We start from the raw sequence: 16,068 nt of genomic DNA, 5'->3' as shown, positions 1-16,068 counted from the left end.
GTTACATTTCTATATGAGGCAGGGAGCTTCATATTAGAGTGTATAGTCAGAAAGCTGCTGCTCAGTGATCTCAAATACAAGCCTTCTGATGGGCAGCATAATTAGCAGAAAACGCCAGCCCTTATTGTGGTTCATATGAGCAAACAACTAATAATTCCCTAGACTTTAATTTTTGCTATGACTGAGAGCTATTTACTAGTAACATAGAAAGTGATTTATTTTTAACACATTAATTGCCATGTAAGTTATATTTAACTCATGCTAGTTTCAAGCCCAGGGCCTTATGAAGCATATGAAGACTCAATTCTCTGAAACAAATTCAATAAGTATGTCATGAGTCACATACATCTCAAGTAGTGTACAGTGTAAAAACAGATTCTAGCATGGAGTGACTTGCATATAACTCATGCACAGAAAACAATAAAAAAATAACAATTTTTTCATAAATTAGAAAGGATCATTTTGTTTTTGAAGTTTTTATTCTATTTTCATAATAAAACACCATGGCGCCAGGGAAAATTTTTTTTCCTAGTGTAGCAGTCAATGTGTTAAATATGTATAGCACTTATAAATTTAAATTAACATGTTAGTAGATTTTCTTGAAGAATAAATTGGTATTTTACAATGGAGTCTGGCTGCTACCCACTGTTTGTAAGCACTCACTGAATATGTGCTCACCTGGTACTAGGAAATCCCATAATCTTCAAGAAGAATAACTTATCAGTCATAAACTTTTCATGGTTTTCAGTTTTTGCCATCCATGCATTTTAAAGATAAGTTACTATGGGTAATCAGTTTAGTTTGTTATGGGTTGTTGGCCTAACCCAAGAGAGTTGATAATGCATATCCTTGGTTTGTAATTTTCAAAAACTACACTTCAAGGCACATCAACAATATGCCTATTCTAGAGCAGAATTATACATAATCCTCTCAAAATTTGATGAAGAGTAAAAGTTCATTAGTGATAATTTGCTTGAGATTTGTGTGTGTGTTTTTTAATTACTTGTATTACATTAGCAAAGTAAATGTAATAAAATTACTAGATTATTTTTAAATTTATGGGATATAGTTTTATAATATAAAATCATGAATGTAACTCCAGGGTCTTCTCTTATGAAGTAAAAGCAGTTCAGAAAAGCTGTTACAATAGTTCACTGATTTTATTTTCTTCTCTTTCAATTTTTTATCTCAAGTTCTTTTTCAGGGTGGGAATGGGTGAGGTAGGCCTTCTGCCCCATTGTAGTGAGCTCGAGTCAAGAAGTCTGAGATCAGATGCTCTAAAATACTACTGGTCTTCAAAAGAAGGGAAGAGAAAAAAGTGTATGAGGCCTTTTGTAAACTCATCCCTACTACTAAGAAATACCAAACAAAAACAAAACTCAAAAGTTTGTGCCCTACGAGGAAGGATCTACCATATCTCCCTATAAAAAATGATTCTCTAACATTCAGTAATCTGAGCTGGGATGAGGGTGAGGCAAAGAAGGCTCTTGCCTGGAGTGCAAAATTTAAGGCCAAAAACTCAGTAATCAAGATATATTATATTTTAATGCACTATTTTTAAAAAATCAAAATTAAAGCAAAAATCCATAATGAAGAAAATATCAAAATTTCAAATGAGGACAGAATCTTACTGCAGCTGGACAACCCAGCCTCATCCACTTTTCTGTAATTTCAGCCCTATGTAGTATATTAGGGACATTAGATTAATTTTAGATAATTATTATGATAGTCACCATCATGAGGGACTGGAGTAATTTATTAAAAAGTAACACTTATTCCTGCATCATTTGGGAAAACCATGCCCTATCATGTTAACAAGCTGCTGAGTCCTATACTATGCTCTAGTTGGGAAAAAATGCATTGTAATTAAAAACTCAAACTACATGCAAGCTTGACTCTTTTGAGGTTCATTCATCTTTAATTACTATCATGCCCTTGCTAGTTTTAACCTGCCCTCTCTCTTGAAAGACAGAGAGGCATACATACAGGGGAGAGTTGAAGAAAAGCAAAAACATTGTGCTGAGAAGGGAAATTAGCATGGTATGGCTGAGAAACAAGCCTAGGGTTACTTTTAGGTGATATCAGTGTTTTAAAATGGGGTCTGATGGAGTCAGATAAGGAAAAGTGACAACATCTTAAGGAAACAAAGAAATAATTGCTGTTCTGGGGCTAATGCTGATAAATTTAGAAAAATGGTTGAAAAGTGAAGGTGTCAAGAAAGTTGGGAAAAAGGTAGGCAGATGTGCCCTTGAGTCTCCAGGAACATAGATTGACAGCTGTTCTGAGGATGGTGTTTATCGCAAGAATGGATAATTAGGATAAGGTTAAAAAAACCTCTCACCCTTCCCCCACAAAAATAAAAGGAAAGATAAATTAACAAATATCTGTGAAACAGAACAAAGTGACAATACTTTCTTTAGCATAAGTTTGACTAGGCATCAAATGGATCCCAATAAGAAAGAAAAAGTAAAAATCTCCAGCAAACTAAATTATATAAACATGGAAAGAAATGAAATAATCACACACAATCACAGACAAATGTGAGGGTTACATGGCACTGTAAGAGAAGTAAAAATATGACCAGGGACCACAGGGGCTGACACTTGAAAGGAGAGGGAGAAGCTAAAGATTACAAAATGAGATTTAAAAAAAAAAACAAACCTTTATTATGAAACATTTCAAACATTTGCAAAGATAAAGAGAATAGTATAATGAACCACCATGCAACAATTATGTAGCTTAACAATTAATCAACTCATAGCCAGTCTGGCTTCATCTATTCCCACTTCCCTGAATTACTTTGATATAAATCCCAGACACATCATTTCATTCATAAATATTTCAATATGTGTTTCTAAAAGATAAGGACTCTTAAAAATGCTGCCACAATCCATTATCAAACCTAAAATCTAATAATAATTCCTCAACAACATAACTTTTCCAATTGTCTCATTTTAAAAACAGTTCGAATAAGAATCCAAAAGATTACAATTGGTTCTAAATTTTCTTTTAATCTGTTGGCTCCCCTCTCATCTCTCTTTTCATCTTGCAATTTATCTGTTGAAGAAACTAGGTTGTTTATCCTACATAATTGTTCACATTTTGGATTTTTCCAATTGCATTATAATGATGTCACTTAGCAATTTCTCGCCCATCTTTCCTGTCAACTGGTAATTATACGAGCTTGATCTGATTCAGGTTCAATTTTTTGGTAAGAAAATGTCATGGGTGGAGGTATGTAATATGTATACAGTCTGGCTGTCTTTCTTTTTGAGAGACATTGATGAGCATTACCTACATCCATTATTTCACTGGAGACTACAAATGGTGGTATTCTATTAATATAATTCTTTATTAATAGTGGCATGCAATCATTTCTTTATTTATTAGCTGGACTATCACTATAAGGAAAAACAAAGAGCTTTAAATTAAGCAGGGACATGTTAACATCTCTCTATTATATATATAAGATATATATAAAAAATATATATTTTTAAATATTAAAGTATTGATCCTGCCCTACCTGTTTTCTGTGTCCACTTCCCCATTTCTCCTTCCTTTTACAAGCAGAGTGATATCATCTGATTTATCCTTTTTTAAAGGATCATTCTGGCTTCTGGGGAGAGAATAAGAGTGGAAGCTGGGAGTCAGATTAAGTGGCTATTGCAAAATCCAGATACAAGATGATGGTGGCTTGGGCCAGGGTGATAGCAATGGAAGAGATGAGAAGTAATTGGATTTGGGATATACTTTGAAGGTAGAGTTGACAAGATTTGCAGAGGAATTGAATGTAGGGATGTGCGAGAAAGAGAGGACTTGAGGATGAATCTAGATTTTAGGCCTAAGCATCTGGAAAGAGTAGTTGTAGTTGACTGACATGAGGAAGATATGGTTGGAACAGGTTCGTAGGGGAGGACTGGGAGCTTAGAGGAGATAAAGAATGACAGCCTAGTGGGTTCATAGCTAATTGAATGACAATGTCCATGTTACTGAATGGATTGATGTCAGCAGGAGGGAGATCTGGAGAGTGTTTTGAAGAGCTTTGTGCGTTGACCTGCCTTTTTATTAGTAACTGGGGTCATTTGGCCATTGACACAATGCTAGGTAAGCTGCTATGTTGAGTGACAGAACAGAGTCAAAGGGTGATCTTGACAATTCTAGGATAGATTGAATCAAGCAAAATGAAGTTAACCTAAATAAAGTCTTGCAAATTTGAACTGTCCAGGCAATATCTATTTGAGGAATAGCATTGTTATTAAAGACAATGTTTGTGCAAACATATCTGGCTCAAAATCCCAACGTGCCTCTTCTTAAAATTAAGTCTAATAACTTCCCTTATTTGTAAAATGGTACAGTAATGCCTTGCACAAACAGTTGTTGTGACAAATCAAATAATTAAGCACTTACCCTATCTAGAAGACCTTTCCTTCTAGTCCTTATTTTTTTTTTCAAATTAGGTATTAGCAAATATTGCCATTTGGGATGGGCTTTTAAGAACCTCTTGAAATAATATTATAACTAGAGATTTTCTGGGACCTGAAACTTTACTTCCCGAGAACAAGTTTTCTTGTCAATTCCCCTAATCCCACCTGAAAATGTCAGTCCCATCTCTGTATCTTGCCCATCTCTGCTTTCACCTCTCTCTGCCTTAAGGTTAATAACCAATTTTATATTTTCTATCATATTTTAAGTCACTCTAATAATATTTGTTTACAACGTTTCTCTCTTTATCTGATAGCTTGGAACACTTTCTGGGCTTTTTATTTTTTAATTTTTTTACTGAGACATAATTTACATACAATAAAATTCACCAATTTAAATTATACAATCTGATCAGTCTTGACCAATGTATACACCATCGACAATCATAGAATATTTGGGTCTACACTATTAAAGTCTTCTAGCTGGAAATAAATTTCTGAACATGCTTATAAATGACAAATTTGCAAGTTAAAAAATACAATTTTATTGAGTATAAAATAAGAAATGAAGAATACATTTAAGAATAGTTATTAAGAAAAGCAAAAATTCTTAAAAAATCTATTCGATCTTTTATCCACTAAATAAAATGAAATGCTTGCAGAAAACTAAAAACTTGTTAAGAATAAATTTTATTTTAGGATATTTAGGGCTCTACCTGTAACTGCGGATGAGAATCAGGGTACTTGATCCATGTTTTTAGTCTTGGTCTTCTGGTTTGTTTCCTTTTTATGCAAATATGTTTAGAATCAGGGTGCAGTTGAAGAATGGGAAGTTGAACAGAGAAGAGAGTGGAGAGGAGGCAGTAAGACCAGTTGGCACAAGCAACACTTAAACCTACGATTCTCCTTAAATAGCATAATTACATGGAAATGGTGCCCAGTAATGTTGAACAAATTAATTGTTTAAAGTACAAAATGAAATTGTAACTATTAGAAAATTGTTAGAAAAAGAGCTGTAATATGCCATAGGCATTATGTTCTGTGGATAGACACATGCTAATGCTTTTGAATGCTTGCTTAATGTAAAATGAGGATTTCTAGATATGGGAGTGAGATAAAGTGAGAAGGAGCCTGTCCCTGCCTTCCCCAAATCCTCTTCCTTTGGTGCTCCTGTGCTCCATGATTCCTTCATTCTTATCTCTCGTCTTCTCTCTCTGCTTTTGATAGCTCTTCCTTATTCTCTTTGCCCCTTGTTTTGGGGCATTTCCCAAACTTTTTTCTCTATCCTCTCCCTTTTTTTCTCTTTACGTATTTTCTTCTCTGGAGATCACATTTATTTCCAAGTCTAAGGGAATATCACCTCACTTATGGAAATAAAAATCCAAGAATCAACCAGCTAAACCACTGTAAGAGTTCTACATAGGGAGGGATGGCTGACAAACTGGCCCCACAATTCCCTGTGATTTTCTTCACTTTTCCTCACATCCTCTCACTTTAATTTCCACTGTTCCTCCCACTGGATCCCAGGGTGTACTGCTCCAACATTAAAGTTCTGGTCCAACTGTGGATCAAAATCCCTTCCTTAGTTTCTCTGTAGTAGCGATTAGAATTAAAAAAAAAAAAAAAACTAAAACAAACCAGCAAATAAAACAAAAATGACATAAAATGAACACAAAACCAATGAGAGAGACAGAAAGCTTTAACTTAGCCTGTTCTTGTTTGCATTCTAATATTTTCATAGTCCTTTTATAGGTTAAACAGAGGTTGTTCAACCTCCAATGCTAAAGTAGATAGAAAAGAATAACTTGCCCATCCTCATGGAGAGGGCTCCCTCCCTCATCTGAGGTTTCGCAGTTGAGAGACATTCTTCTTGTCTAGGAGACTGACAACTAGAATGACCACATTCTCACTACATCAGAGACACCCATTGTCTAATGACCACTAATAATATCAAATTACTGGCCTACCAACAACTGTGATATCCATTCAACAAAAATTTATACTCAGCTCAGCATTGTGAGGAACTTTAGTTAGCACATCTCTATATAGGTAACTTCCAAATCTGTATTTCTAGCTCAAGCTTATTTGTTCATTCTTCCTCTTGTTTATCCATTCATTCAAGATTTCTTCAGCACCTCCTGTGTGTCAGGCTTTGTGTTAGGGTGTAAACAAGACAGACATGGCACCTGCCTTCATGGAACTTGCATAAACAGAGGTAGACAGACATGAAAAAATTACAAGTTGGTAAGTGTGATAAAGGAAGACTGCAGAGTATTATGGAGTCAGTAAGAAGATGTGACTTAATCGAGTTGGTTGGGGAAGGCTTCCCGGAGAAAGTGACATTGGAGTGAAACTTGGATGAAAAACCAGCCAGGCATGTTTAGGTGTGTGTGTCAGAATGCAAGGAGGAGCAAGGAGGAAACACTAAGCAGAGGGCACAGCATATGCAAAGAATGTTAGACTACAGGGAAGATACTGACTTGAGATGAACTGGCCAAGGAGGTCAGGAATTAAATCATGCTGAATCATGTTATGGCTTTCACACCTCTATTCCTAGAGCAACAGGAAGCCATAGGAAGCAGGACAGTGACATGATCATACTTATATTTGGGTGAGAGTATATGATGATGATAATAATAATGATAGCTAAATCTACTTCTTATGGGCCAGGCACTGTTGTGCTTTTCATACATTAACTAATATGCACTTCACACAAACCCTGTGAATTAGGTACTATTTTGATGTCCAATTTAGAAATGAGGAAACTGAGGTATATAGATAGGTTAAGTAACTCGTCCACGATTATACAGCTAATAAGTAGCAGAGCTGAGATGTGAGGAGACCAGTCAGGAGGCTGTTGGCAGAATTACTAGCAAAAGATGCTAGAGCTTGGACTGGGGTAATGTCAGTGGGGAGGCATGAGGGCAATAGAGTTAAGATATACGTGAGCTGTAAAATGCATACAACTTATCTCCAAAGCACTACATTTCTAATTTCTTATACATTTCAACTTGACTATCTTGTGTCAATTTTCTACCAAAACCCTTTCCCATCTATATTTCCTATTTCTGTTAATGGTATCATTATTTGCAATTATTCAAACCTAAAGCCTAGAAATATTTTCTTTTCTTTTTTTATTTTTTGTGGAGATGGGGTCTTACTATGTTGCCCAGACTGACTCAAACTCCTAGGCTCAAGCCATCCCCCTGCCTTGGCCTCCTAAAGTGCTGGGATTACAGGCATGAGCCATCGCACCTGGCTGTAGAAATATTTTCGTTCTCTCTCTCTCCTTTCTTGCCAAGAAGTGAGCAGTCACAAAGCCCATGCCCGTTACTTTTTGCAAAGTCCTCACAGTTCATTCCATCATTCCCATCCCCAGTGTCTTGCCTGTGAGAAGTCTGAATGTAGGTCTATTTGCACTGAAGGCAGACCTTCCAAACCGAACTGAGCAACTTTACCTTGGTCCTGGGTCTGACACTCAGCTGCACCAACTGGGAAAGTGGGTTTTGGGAGCATACAGAGAATGGACCCTGTATTGCTGTGAGGTCCACTTTAACTATGAGATGGGAATGGATTAAGATGTGATAAAAGGAGCTAGGAGAGAGAGCTAATGGGGCTAGAAAGACAGAAATAATCACAGCGAAGAGAACCTGAAAAATGTGGTTTCCTGGAAGCTAAATTCATGCCAATGTCATGCTCTAGCTCATGGGATTTCCTACTGGTCAGAATACCTTCCGCCTTTCTCTGGCTAAAGCATTAGTGCCCCAGGTTTTTACCGTCAAAGACAGGATAGTGACATAAAAATATTTATTGATTAAACACAGAAAGCATTGAGAGTCTTTCCAGATGGAGGGAATAGCATACTCTCTAGTTCTTATATTTGTTTTGGGGTTTTATTATATCCATGTATTAAGGCTATGTGTCAGTCATTGTACTTCTACTATCTCAGTTAATCTTCAGAACAATCCTATCAGGTAGGTGTTCACATCCCTCCCTCCTTCTTTTACGGGTGAAAAAACTGGGGGTCAAAGAGTTTCAGTGATTGGCCAGAGATCACATAGCTAGAAAGCAGCAGAGCCAGAATTCAGATTTGGCTTTCTCTGGCTCCAAAGCTACTCCAACCCACTGCCTCCAACAGCATAGAGGCATAGCATTCTTAAAAAATTAATTTTAGAAGCTTTAACATTTTAAGCTTAGAATTGAAAGCAGTGATGTTTTCAATGAATTCATCTCTGTCAGTCAAGTTAAGGTCAAGAAATTTGAAAGTGGCATTTTATGTTGAAAATATCTTGAGAAGTCTCTCTTACCCTGTGGTTCCATGACATTATTTCTGTTTGACTCCAAGAGAAGATGGTCAGTAAAATGCCTTTTTACACATATAAGGGCTACATTTAAGGAAGCTATTACAGTGAGAGCAAGAGCAATTTCGGTAGGGATTGAAAACGATCTTTTCCTCCCATTTTAGGGATTAAGTCATAATGGCATAATGGTTTTAGAAGCTATGCATTTAGTTTAGAGATGCTTAGACAAAACAATATGTTTTATAAAAACAAATTCTATGAAAAAAACCTTAATGATATCATCAGAGACATTTCTATCATAATTATATCACACCAGATTTAATTAAAAATAGTTTCTATATGTATGTACAATCATTTCTTGCACAATGAAATGTGAGACTATTAAAGTCTATTTACTTGGCTAACAATCTAGTCATAAATATGAAATAAATCAGTCAGAATAATAAAGGTACAAAATATATTGAAAGAATAAAATGTACTTAAGTAAGTGCTTGTTAGTGGTTGTTTATAATGTGCTTCTCTATTAAACTTATTAATTACTAAAATATTCATATATTCATATATGGTGAATATGATTATAATTTTAATTCTGTTTTTATGGATATATAAAAATAACTATTAAAAATTGGTACAAGTTAACTGACCAATGCAAGAATGGTAAATATTATCCTAGCATATTTATATTTCTACTTTTTAAAGCTGTACATAAACACTATAGAGAAAATGCATTCATGAATGTGAAACATAATCATTCCTGTGGCTGCCACATTTTTTATTAATAGTAATACAGCCTTCTTCTCTACTTAGTTCTCTGTCAAAAAAAAATGTTTAAATCAAAATATCCTGTGCCAGTTCTGACATCAACTAAAATCAGTTTACATAGATCAGCTTTTGTATCAAAAAGCCCATCTTATCTTTTCCATATCAGGTGATATTTGCATACTTTATTTCAAGTGTTCAAAATAAGAAAATCCAAAGGCTCTTCTTGTTGGGCCTTCCATTTCATTTAAAGTAAACTTCTCTTGAAATCATAAGATGCAGAGGTGAGGAGTAAGGATTTTGGAGCCCTTCTGGCTGAATTAGAATCCCAGAACTGTCACTTACTTGCTCTGTGATCTGTGGCAGGTTATGTAATATCCCTGTGTCTCATTTTCCTCATTGTGATGATGGTAGCAATACATATCTCATTGGGATGCCGTTAGGATAAAATAAATACTAGTGCCTAGAGTACAGAAAACACCATATAAATAGTCATTATTATTGAACAACCTAAGTTTTACTTAAGAGTTATTTTATTACAGTATAACAGCCATGCAGAAAGGTACACATAAGTGCTCAGCTTACTGAACTTTCATAAGCTAAACAATCCTGTATAACCAACATGTAAATTACAAAATAGAAACTAGCACCACAAAAGCTCTCCTCATGCCTGCTTTTGCTCACTACCCCTCTCTAAGGGTAACCAATATCCTGACTTCTTATTAGTGTCATTAATAGCAATTTTTAAAATTTGATATTACAGCAATAGATAAGAGATTTGTTGTAGTAGCATTTTGTTTTTTATTTAATATCAAGACTTAAACCTATCTGCTGATTATTCTTTTAACGTACAGTTATATTTTGTCTTCTAGGTTGAAAAAGCTCCTTGAACAAGAAAAGGCATACCAAGCCCGTAAAGAAAAGGAAAATGCTAAGCGGCTCAATAAACTAAGAGATGAGCTTGTCAAACTCAAGTCCTTTGCACTCATGCTGGTGGATGAAAGACAAATGCATATTGAGCAACTTGGCCTGCAAAGCCAGAAAGTACAGGATCTTACTCAGAAACTGAGGGAAGAAGAAGAAAAGCTCAGAGCCATTACTTCCAAATCCAAAGAAGATAGACAGAAATTGCTCAAGTTAGAAGTGGACTTTGAGCACAAAGCTTCAAGATTTTCTCAAGAGCATGAAGAGATGAATGCTAAATTAGCTAATCAAGAGTCTCACAACAGGCAACTTAGACTCAAGCTGGTTGGCTTAACTCAAAGAATCGAGGAGCTAGAAGAGACCAACAAAAATCTTCAAAAGGCAGAGGAAGAACTTCAGGAATTAAGAGATAAAATTGCCAAAGGAGAATGTGGAAACTCCAGCCTCATGGCAGAAGTGGAAAATCTCCGAAAGCGTGTGCTTGAAATGGAGGGGAAAGATGAGGAGATCACTAAAACGGAATCCCAGTGCAGGGAATTGAAGAAGAAGCTGCAAGAGGAAGAACACCATAGTAAGGAGCTCAAAATTGAAGTTGAGAAGCTACAGAAGAGAATGTCTGAACTGGAGAAATTGGAAGAAGCATTTAGCAAGAGTAAATCTGAATGCACCCAGCTACATTTAAATCTGGAGAAAGAAAAGAACTTAACCAAAGACCTGCTAAATGAATTGGAAGTGGTCAAGAGTCGAGTTAAAGAGCTTGAATGTTCTGAAAGTAGATTGGAAAAGGCTGAATTAAACCTAAAAGATGATCTTACGAAATTAAAGTCATTTACTGTGATGCTGGTTGATGAAAGGAAAAATATGATGGAAAAAATAAAGCAAGAAGAGAGAAAAGTGGATGGACTCAATAAAAATTTTAAGGTGGAACAAGGAAAGGTTATGGATGTAACTGAAAAACTAATTGAAGAAAGTAAGAAGCTTTTAAAACTGAAATCTGAAATGGAGGAAAAGGTATACAATTTGACAAAAGAGAGAGATGAGTTGATAGGCAAACTGAAAAGTGAAGAGGAAAGATCCTCTGAATTAAGCTGCAGTGTTGACTTATTAAAGAAGAGACTCGATGGTATAGAGGAAGTGGAAAGAGAAATAACAAGAGGAAGATCTCGAAAAGGACCTGAGCTCACCTGCCCAGAAGATAATAAGATTAAGGAACTAACACTTGAAATTGAAAGACTGAAGAAACGTCTCCAACAATTGGAGGTGGTCGAAGGAGATTTGATGAAGACAGAGGATGAGTATGATCAGCTGGAGCAGAAATTTAGAACTGAGCAGGATAAGGCTAACTTCCTCTCCCAACAACTGGAAGAGATCAAGCACCAGATCGCCAAGAATAAAGCAATAGAGAAAGGAGAGGTTGTGAGCCAGGAAGCTGAGCTGAGACACAGATTTCGGCTGGAAGAAGCTAAAAGTCGAGACTTAAAAGCCGAAGTACAAGCTCTTAAAGAGAAAATTCACGAATTAATGAACAAAGAAGATCAGCTTTCTCAGCTCCAAGTAGATTATTCTGTCCTTCAACAAAGATTTATGGAAGAAGAAAATAAGAACAAAAACATGGGGCAGGAGGTCCTCAATCTGACCAAAGAGTTGGAGCTCTCCAAGCGTTATAGCCGAGCTCTTAGACCTAGCATGAATGGAAGAAGAATGGTGGACGTTCCTGTGACATCGACTGGAATACAGACTGATGCAGTCAGCAGTGAAGCAGCAGAGGAGGAAACGCCGGCTGTTTTCATACGGAAATCCTTTCAGGAAGAAAATCATATCATGAGTAATCTTCGACAGGTGGGATTGAAAAAACCTATGGAACGATCCTCTGTTCTAGACAGGTATCCTCCAGCAGCAAATGAGCTCACTATGAGAAGGTCTTGGAATCCATGGGCAAGAAAAAGGGAAAATGGCCCCCCAATCGCTCATGAGAAAGGGCCTCGAACAAATTCCAGTCCAGGGCACCCAGGAGAGCTAGTCCTTTCTCCAAAGCAGGGCCAGCCCCTGCATATCCGAGTGACACCAGATCATGAGAACAGTACTGCGACTCTGGAGATAACAAGCCCAACATCTGAAGAATTTTTTTCTAGTACCACCGTCATTCCTACCTTAGGAAATCAGAAACCAAGGATAACCATTATTCCATCACCAAATGTTATGTCTCAAAAACAAAAAGGTGGGGATACTACTCTTGGCACAGAACGAGCCATGTCCCCTGTCACGATTACTACATTTTCCAGAGAGAAGACCCCAGAAAGTGGAAGAGGCACATTTGTGGACAGGCCCACATCCCCCATCCAGATCATGACAGTGTCAACATCAGCAGCACCAGCTGAGATTGCAGTTTCACCTGAATCCCAGGAAATGCCCATGGGAAGGACTATCCTCAAAGTCACTCCAGAAAAACAGACTGTTCCGACTCCAGTACGGAAATACAACTCCAATGCCAATATTATAACTACAGAAGACAATAAAATTCACATTCACTTAGGTTCTCAGTATAAACGATCCCCTGGGACTTCAGCTGAAGGAGTAAGTCCAGTTATTACTGTCCGACCAGTCAATGTGACAGCTGAAAAGGAAATTTCCACTGGCACTGTCCTTCGTTCTCCCAGGAACCATCTCTCTTCACGCCCTGGTGCAAGCAAAGTGACAAGCACTATCACCATAACCCCGGTCACAACCTCATCTGCTCGAGGAACCCAGTCAGTGGTGAGTAGAAGAGGCTCCAAAGTGCAGGGCAGTGGAGGGAGGGAGAACTGAGTAGTGAGACTAACACAGCACTGACAATAAAACATAGCATATGTCTTTCACTCTACCTGGACCAACCAACAGATGTTTCCTAGAGGACAAGCTACAATGAGAAATGAAATTTAAAAGTGACTGACCTAATATGTTGACAAATTGGGCCAACTTTGAGAGAAAATTTCACTTATCCATGGAAATTATGCAGACCTCAAAATACTTGCAAAGATGGCCTCTTTGAAATGGTAGCATACAGTATACATAATTTTTGAAATTCGGTTTTATGTTTAAAATACTTTTAAAAACATTTTATTTTATTACTTATTTACTTCTTTATTTTTGTAAAGATAGGGTCTGGAGTGCAGTGGTGCAATCATAGCTCACTGTAACCTTGAAGTCCTGGGCTCAAGCGATCCTCCTGCCTCAGTGTCCCAAGTAGCTGGGTCTATAGGTATGCACCACCATGCCTGGCTAATTTTTTTTTTTTTTTTTTTACTTTTTGTAGAAATGGGGTCTTGCTCTGTTGCTCAGGCTGGTCTCAAACTCCTGGCCTCAAGCAATTGTCCCACCTAAGCCTCCCAAACTGCTGGGATTATTGGTGTGAGCCACCATGCCCAGCCCAAAGTATTTTTTTAAATGGGGACTGGGGGAAACAGTCAATATGCAGGAAGAATTAAAACTATTCCTAGGTTATATTTTTATAATCTAAAATGTTCAATATGTGGTTAGGTATGGCAATAGTCATACTTTATTCCAAAAATAAGATTAAAATATTTTAATATCAAAACTTTTTTAAAGTAAAAAAGAAATGATTTTTATATGCCTAAAAACTATTTTATTTAATATCTTATAAAAGCAGTTGCTCATAAATATTTATTTAATAACTAGCTGGAAGGCTAAATGAACGATTACAAAAAAGCACGTCTAAAGTACAAAAACCAGAGCTTAAAAATAAATTCCGTTTTTCAAAATACTTCCAGTAATGGTCTCCATTTATTAGAGGCAAATTGGTAAATGTAATTATAGAAGTGCATGTCCTATTTAGATGTTAATTTAAGCTAATAGACTAGAAATTATGAGTCCTAGACTCTGAACAAATCCTATGGCATATACTGAAATCTCTTAAGAAAGACAGGAAGCTCCTAATTTAAATAGAAACTGTGGCTTATTTTCCCATATCCTTAATATAATTTGCTTTAATTCTCCATGCACAAACATATACTCAAGACAGAAGTCAAACTATGACTTACTAATTGATTTGCCACTACAGCTTTTAGTTATTGGCTCTACGGGATCCAAATAGCATTTGGAATTGTTTAGCCTTTTCAAATGGTTCCATACTGCTTTTTAGTCAATGCAGAGCGTAGCTTGGTTGTGTAGGGTCTTGCTTCTTTCTGCTGCATTTTATCAAACGATAGTGAAAGTGTTAAGTCACTGTAACTTAGAGTAGATTTTCTGCTACAACATGTTATTTGCATTTTAAGGTTCAGATTACCCTCTGTAGCAACATTTTTAACTACTGATTAAACCCCAGACACAAATAGGATTTCAGAACCACTGTCTAAGATTTCTAAGGCTTGAACGACGGCCCACTTAGTTCAGGTATATTAGATCCTACAAAAGCAAGGACAACAAAAGGTTTGGGACATCCCTCTTAGAATTTAAATGGTGAAGCTAGTTCATCTGTGCATTTATGCATTCAGTAGTTGTTGAGTGTCAGCTATACTTTAGGCATGGGGTTAGGTGCTGGCATACAAAGAAGACTTTAGAAATTCTTGATGTAGTGGGAGAGGCAGGATTGGAACCTACTTAGTGGTTCCATGATGGAGGTGTGTACAAAGGAACTAACAGAGAACGCTTCACAGGGGAGGAAGTATTCATAGATAAGGAGAGATTTTTCAAAAAGGAAAAGGGAAGGAGATATAGACAGAACAGCAGTGCTAAGGCATGACAATGTGAAGGAGTGTGGAGTGTTTAGGGAATGGTGAGCAATCCCCTTGTGCTGCTGCAGTTGGGCATGGGGAAAAAATGCCAGAGCAGAAAATGGAAAAGCAAACTGGGGTCAGGTATTGAAGGGAGGCACATGTCTTATTATGAAATTGATATTTAATCTCATAGATAAAGGGAGCCATTGAAAGGGTAATGATCATGAGAAAAATATTACATTATTTATGTCTTAGAAAGATATGTCTAGAAAACAATTTAAAGGATAAATGAGAGGGCACAGAGGCTAAGGACAGGGGTGCTGTTGCAATTTTCCAGGCTAGAGATGGTGTAGGCTTGAACTATGGCAGTAAAAATGAGGACAGAGATATATAGAAGATAGAATCAAAAAGATTATATGACAAATTGAGTATAGAAGGTGTCTCTGGGGTTTCTGGTCTGGATGTCTGGGTGGACAGGATGAAAATCTTAGGAGCATTAACTGCTGGGGAAAGCGTAAGTAATGTTTGGACCATGTTATATTGGAGATATCTGGGGGACACTGGAAATGGCCAGTGAGTAGTTGGGAATACGATCTGCATTGAAGCCTAGAGGTCCTGGGGCTTGGACACATGGTGTAATAACTAAGGCTATTCTTAGGGTGAATGTGAAAAAATTAAAAGGGGGCTGAGAATGGAACATAGTGACCCTCACATTAAGAAGGCAGCAAGGAGTCAGAAAGTGATTGAAAAGAAGTTGTCAGAGACAGGTGGTGAATTGATGAGACTCAGGTAAGAAATTACAGCAAGAGAGTGTTTGCAGCCTTTAAGAAAGAGGGTATGGTCAGCAATGACAATAAAAAGTGAGAAGAGTCTGAGGTCATTCGCAGGTGAAAAGATTGCTGCTTCATCTGAAATGAAGGAAAGGGGGAAGAGTGGAGGTAACCAGGGGAC

The 16,068-nt window shown here is 36.9% G+C and overlaps 1 protein-coding gene across 2 annotated transcripts in view; it reads left to right on the top strand.

The window, feature by feature from the left end:
* The window catches only part of FILIP1 (filamin A interacting protein 1), a 167,671-nt gene that overhangs the window by 136,355 nt on the left and 15,248 nt on the right, over nucleotides 1–16,068 (top strand). For both annotated transcript variants that reach the window (XM_045543906.1, XM_045543905.1), the window contains exon 5: nucleotides 10,354–13,159. In XM_045543906.1, coding sequence (XP_045399862.1) covers nucleotides 10,354–13,159 — 2,806 coding nt within the window. The remainder of the gene's footprint in view (nucleotides 1–10,353; nucleotides 13,160–16,068) is intronic.

Source organism: Lemur catta, chromosome 2 (assembly GCF_020740605.2).
Source record: "Lemur catta isolate mLemCat1 chromosome 2, mLemCat1.pri, whole genome shotgun sequence".
Classification (NCBI taxonomy): Eukaryota; Metazoa; Chordata; class Mammalia; order Primates; family Lemuridae; genus Lemur; species Lemur catta.
The sequence above is the reverse complement of the archived record's forward strand: the minus strand, read 5'-3'. Positions and strand labels throughout refer to the sequence as shown.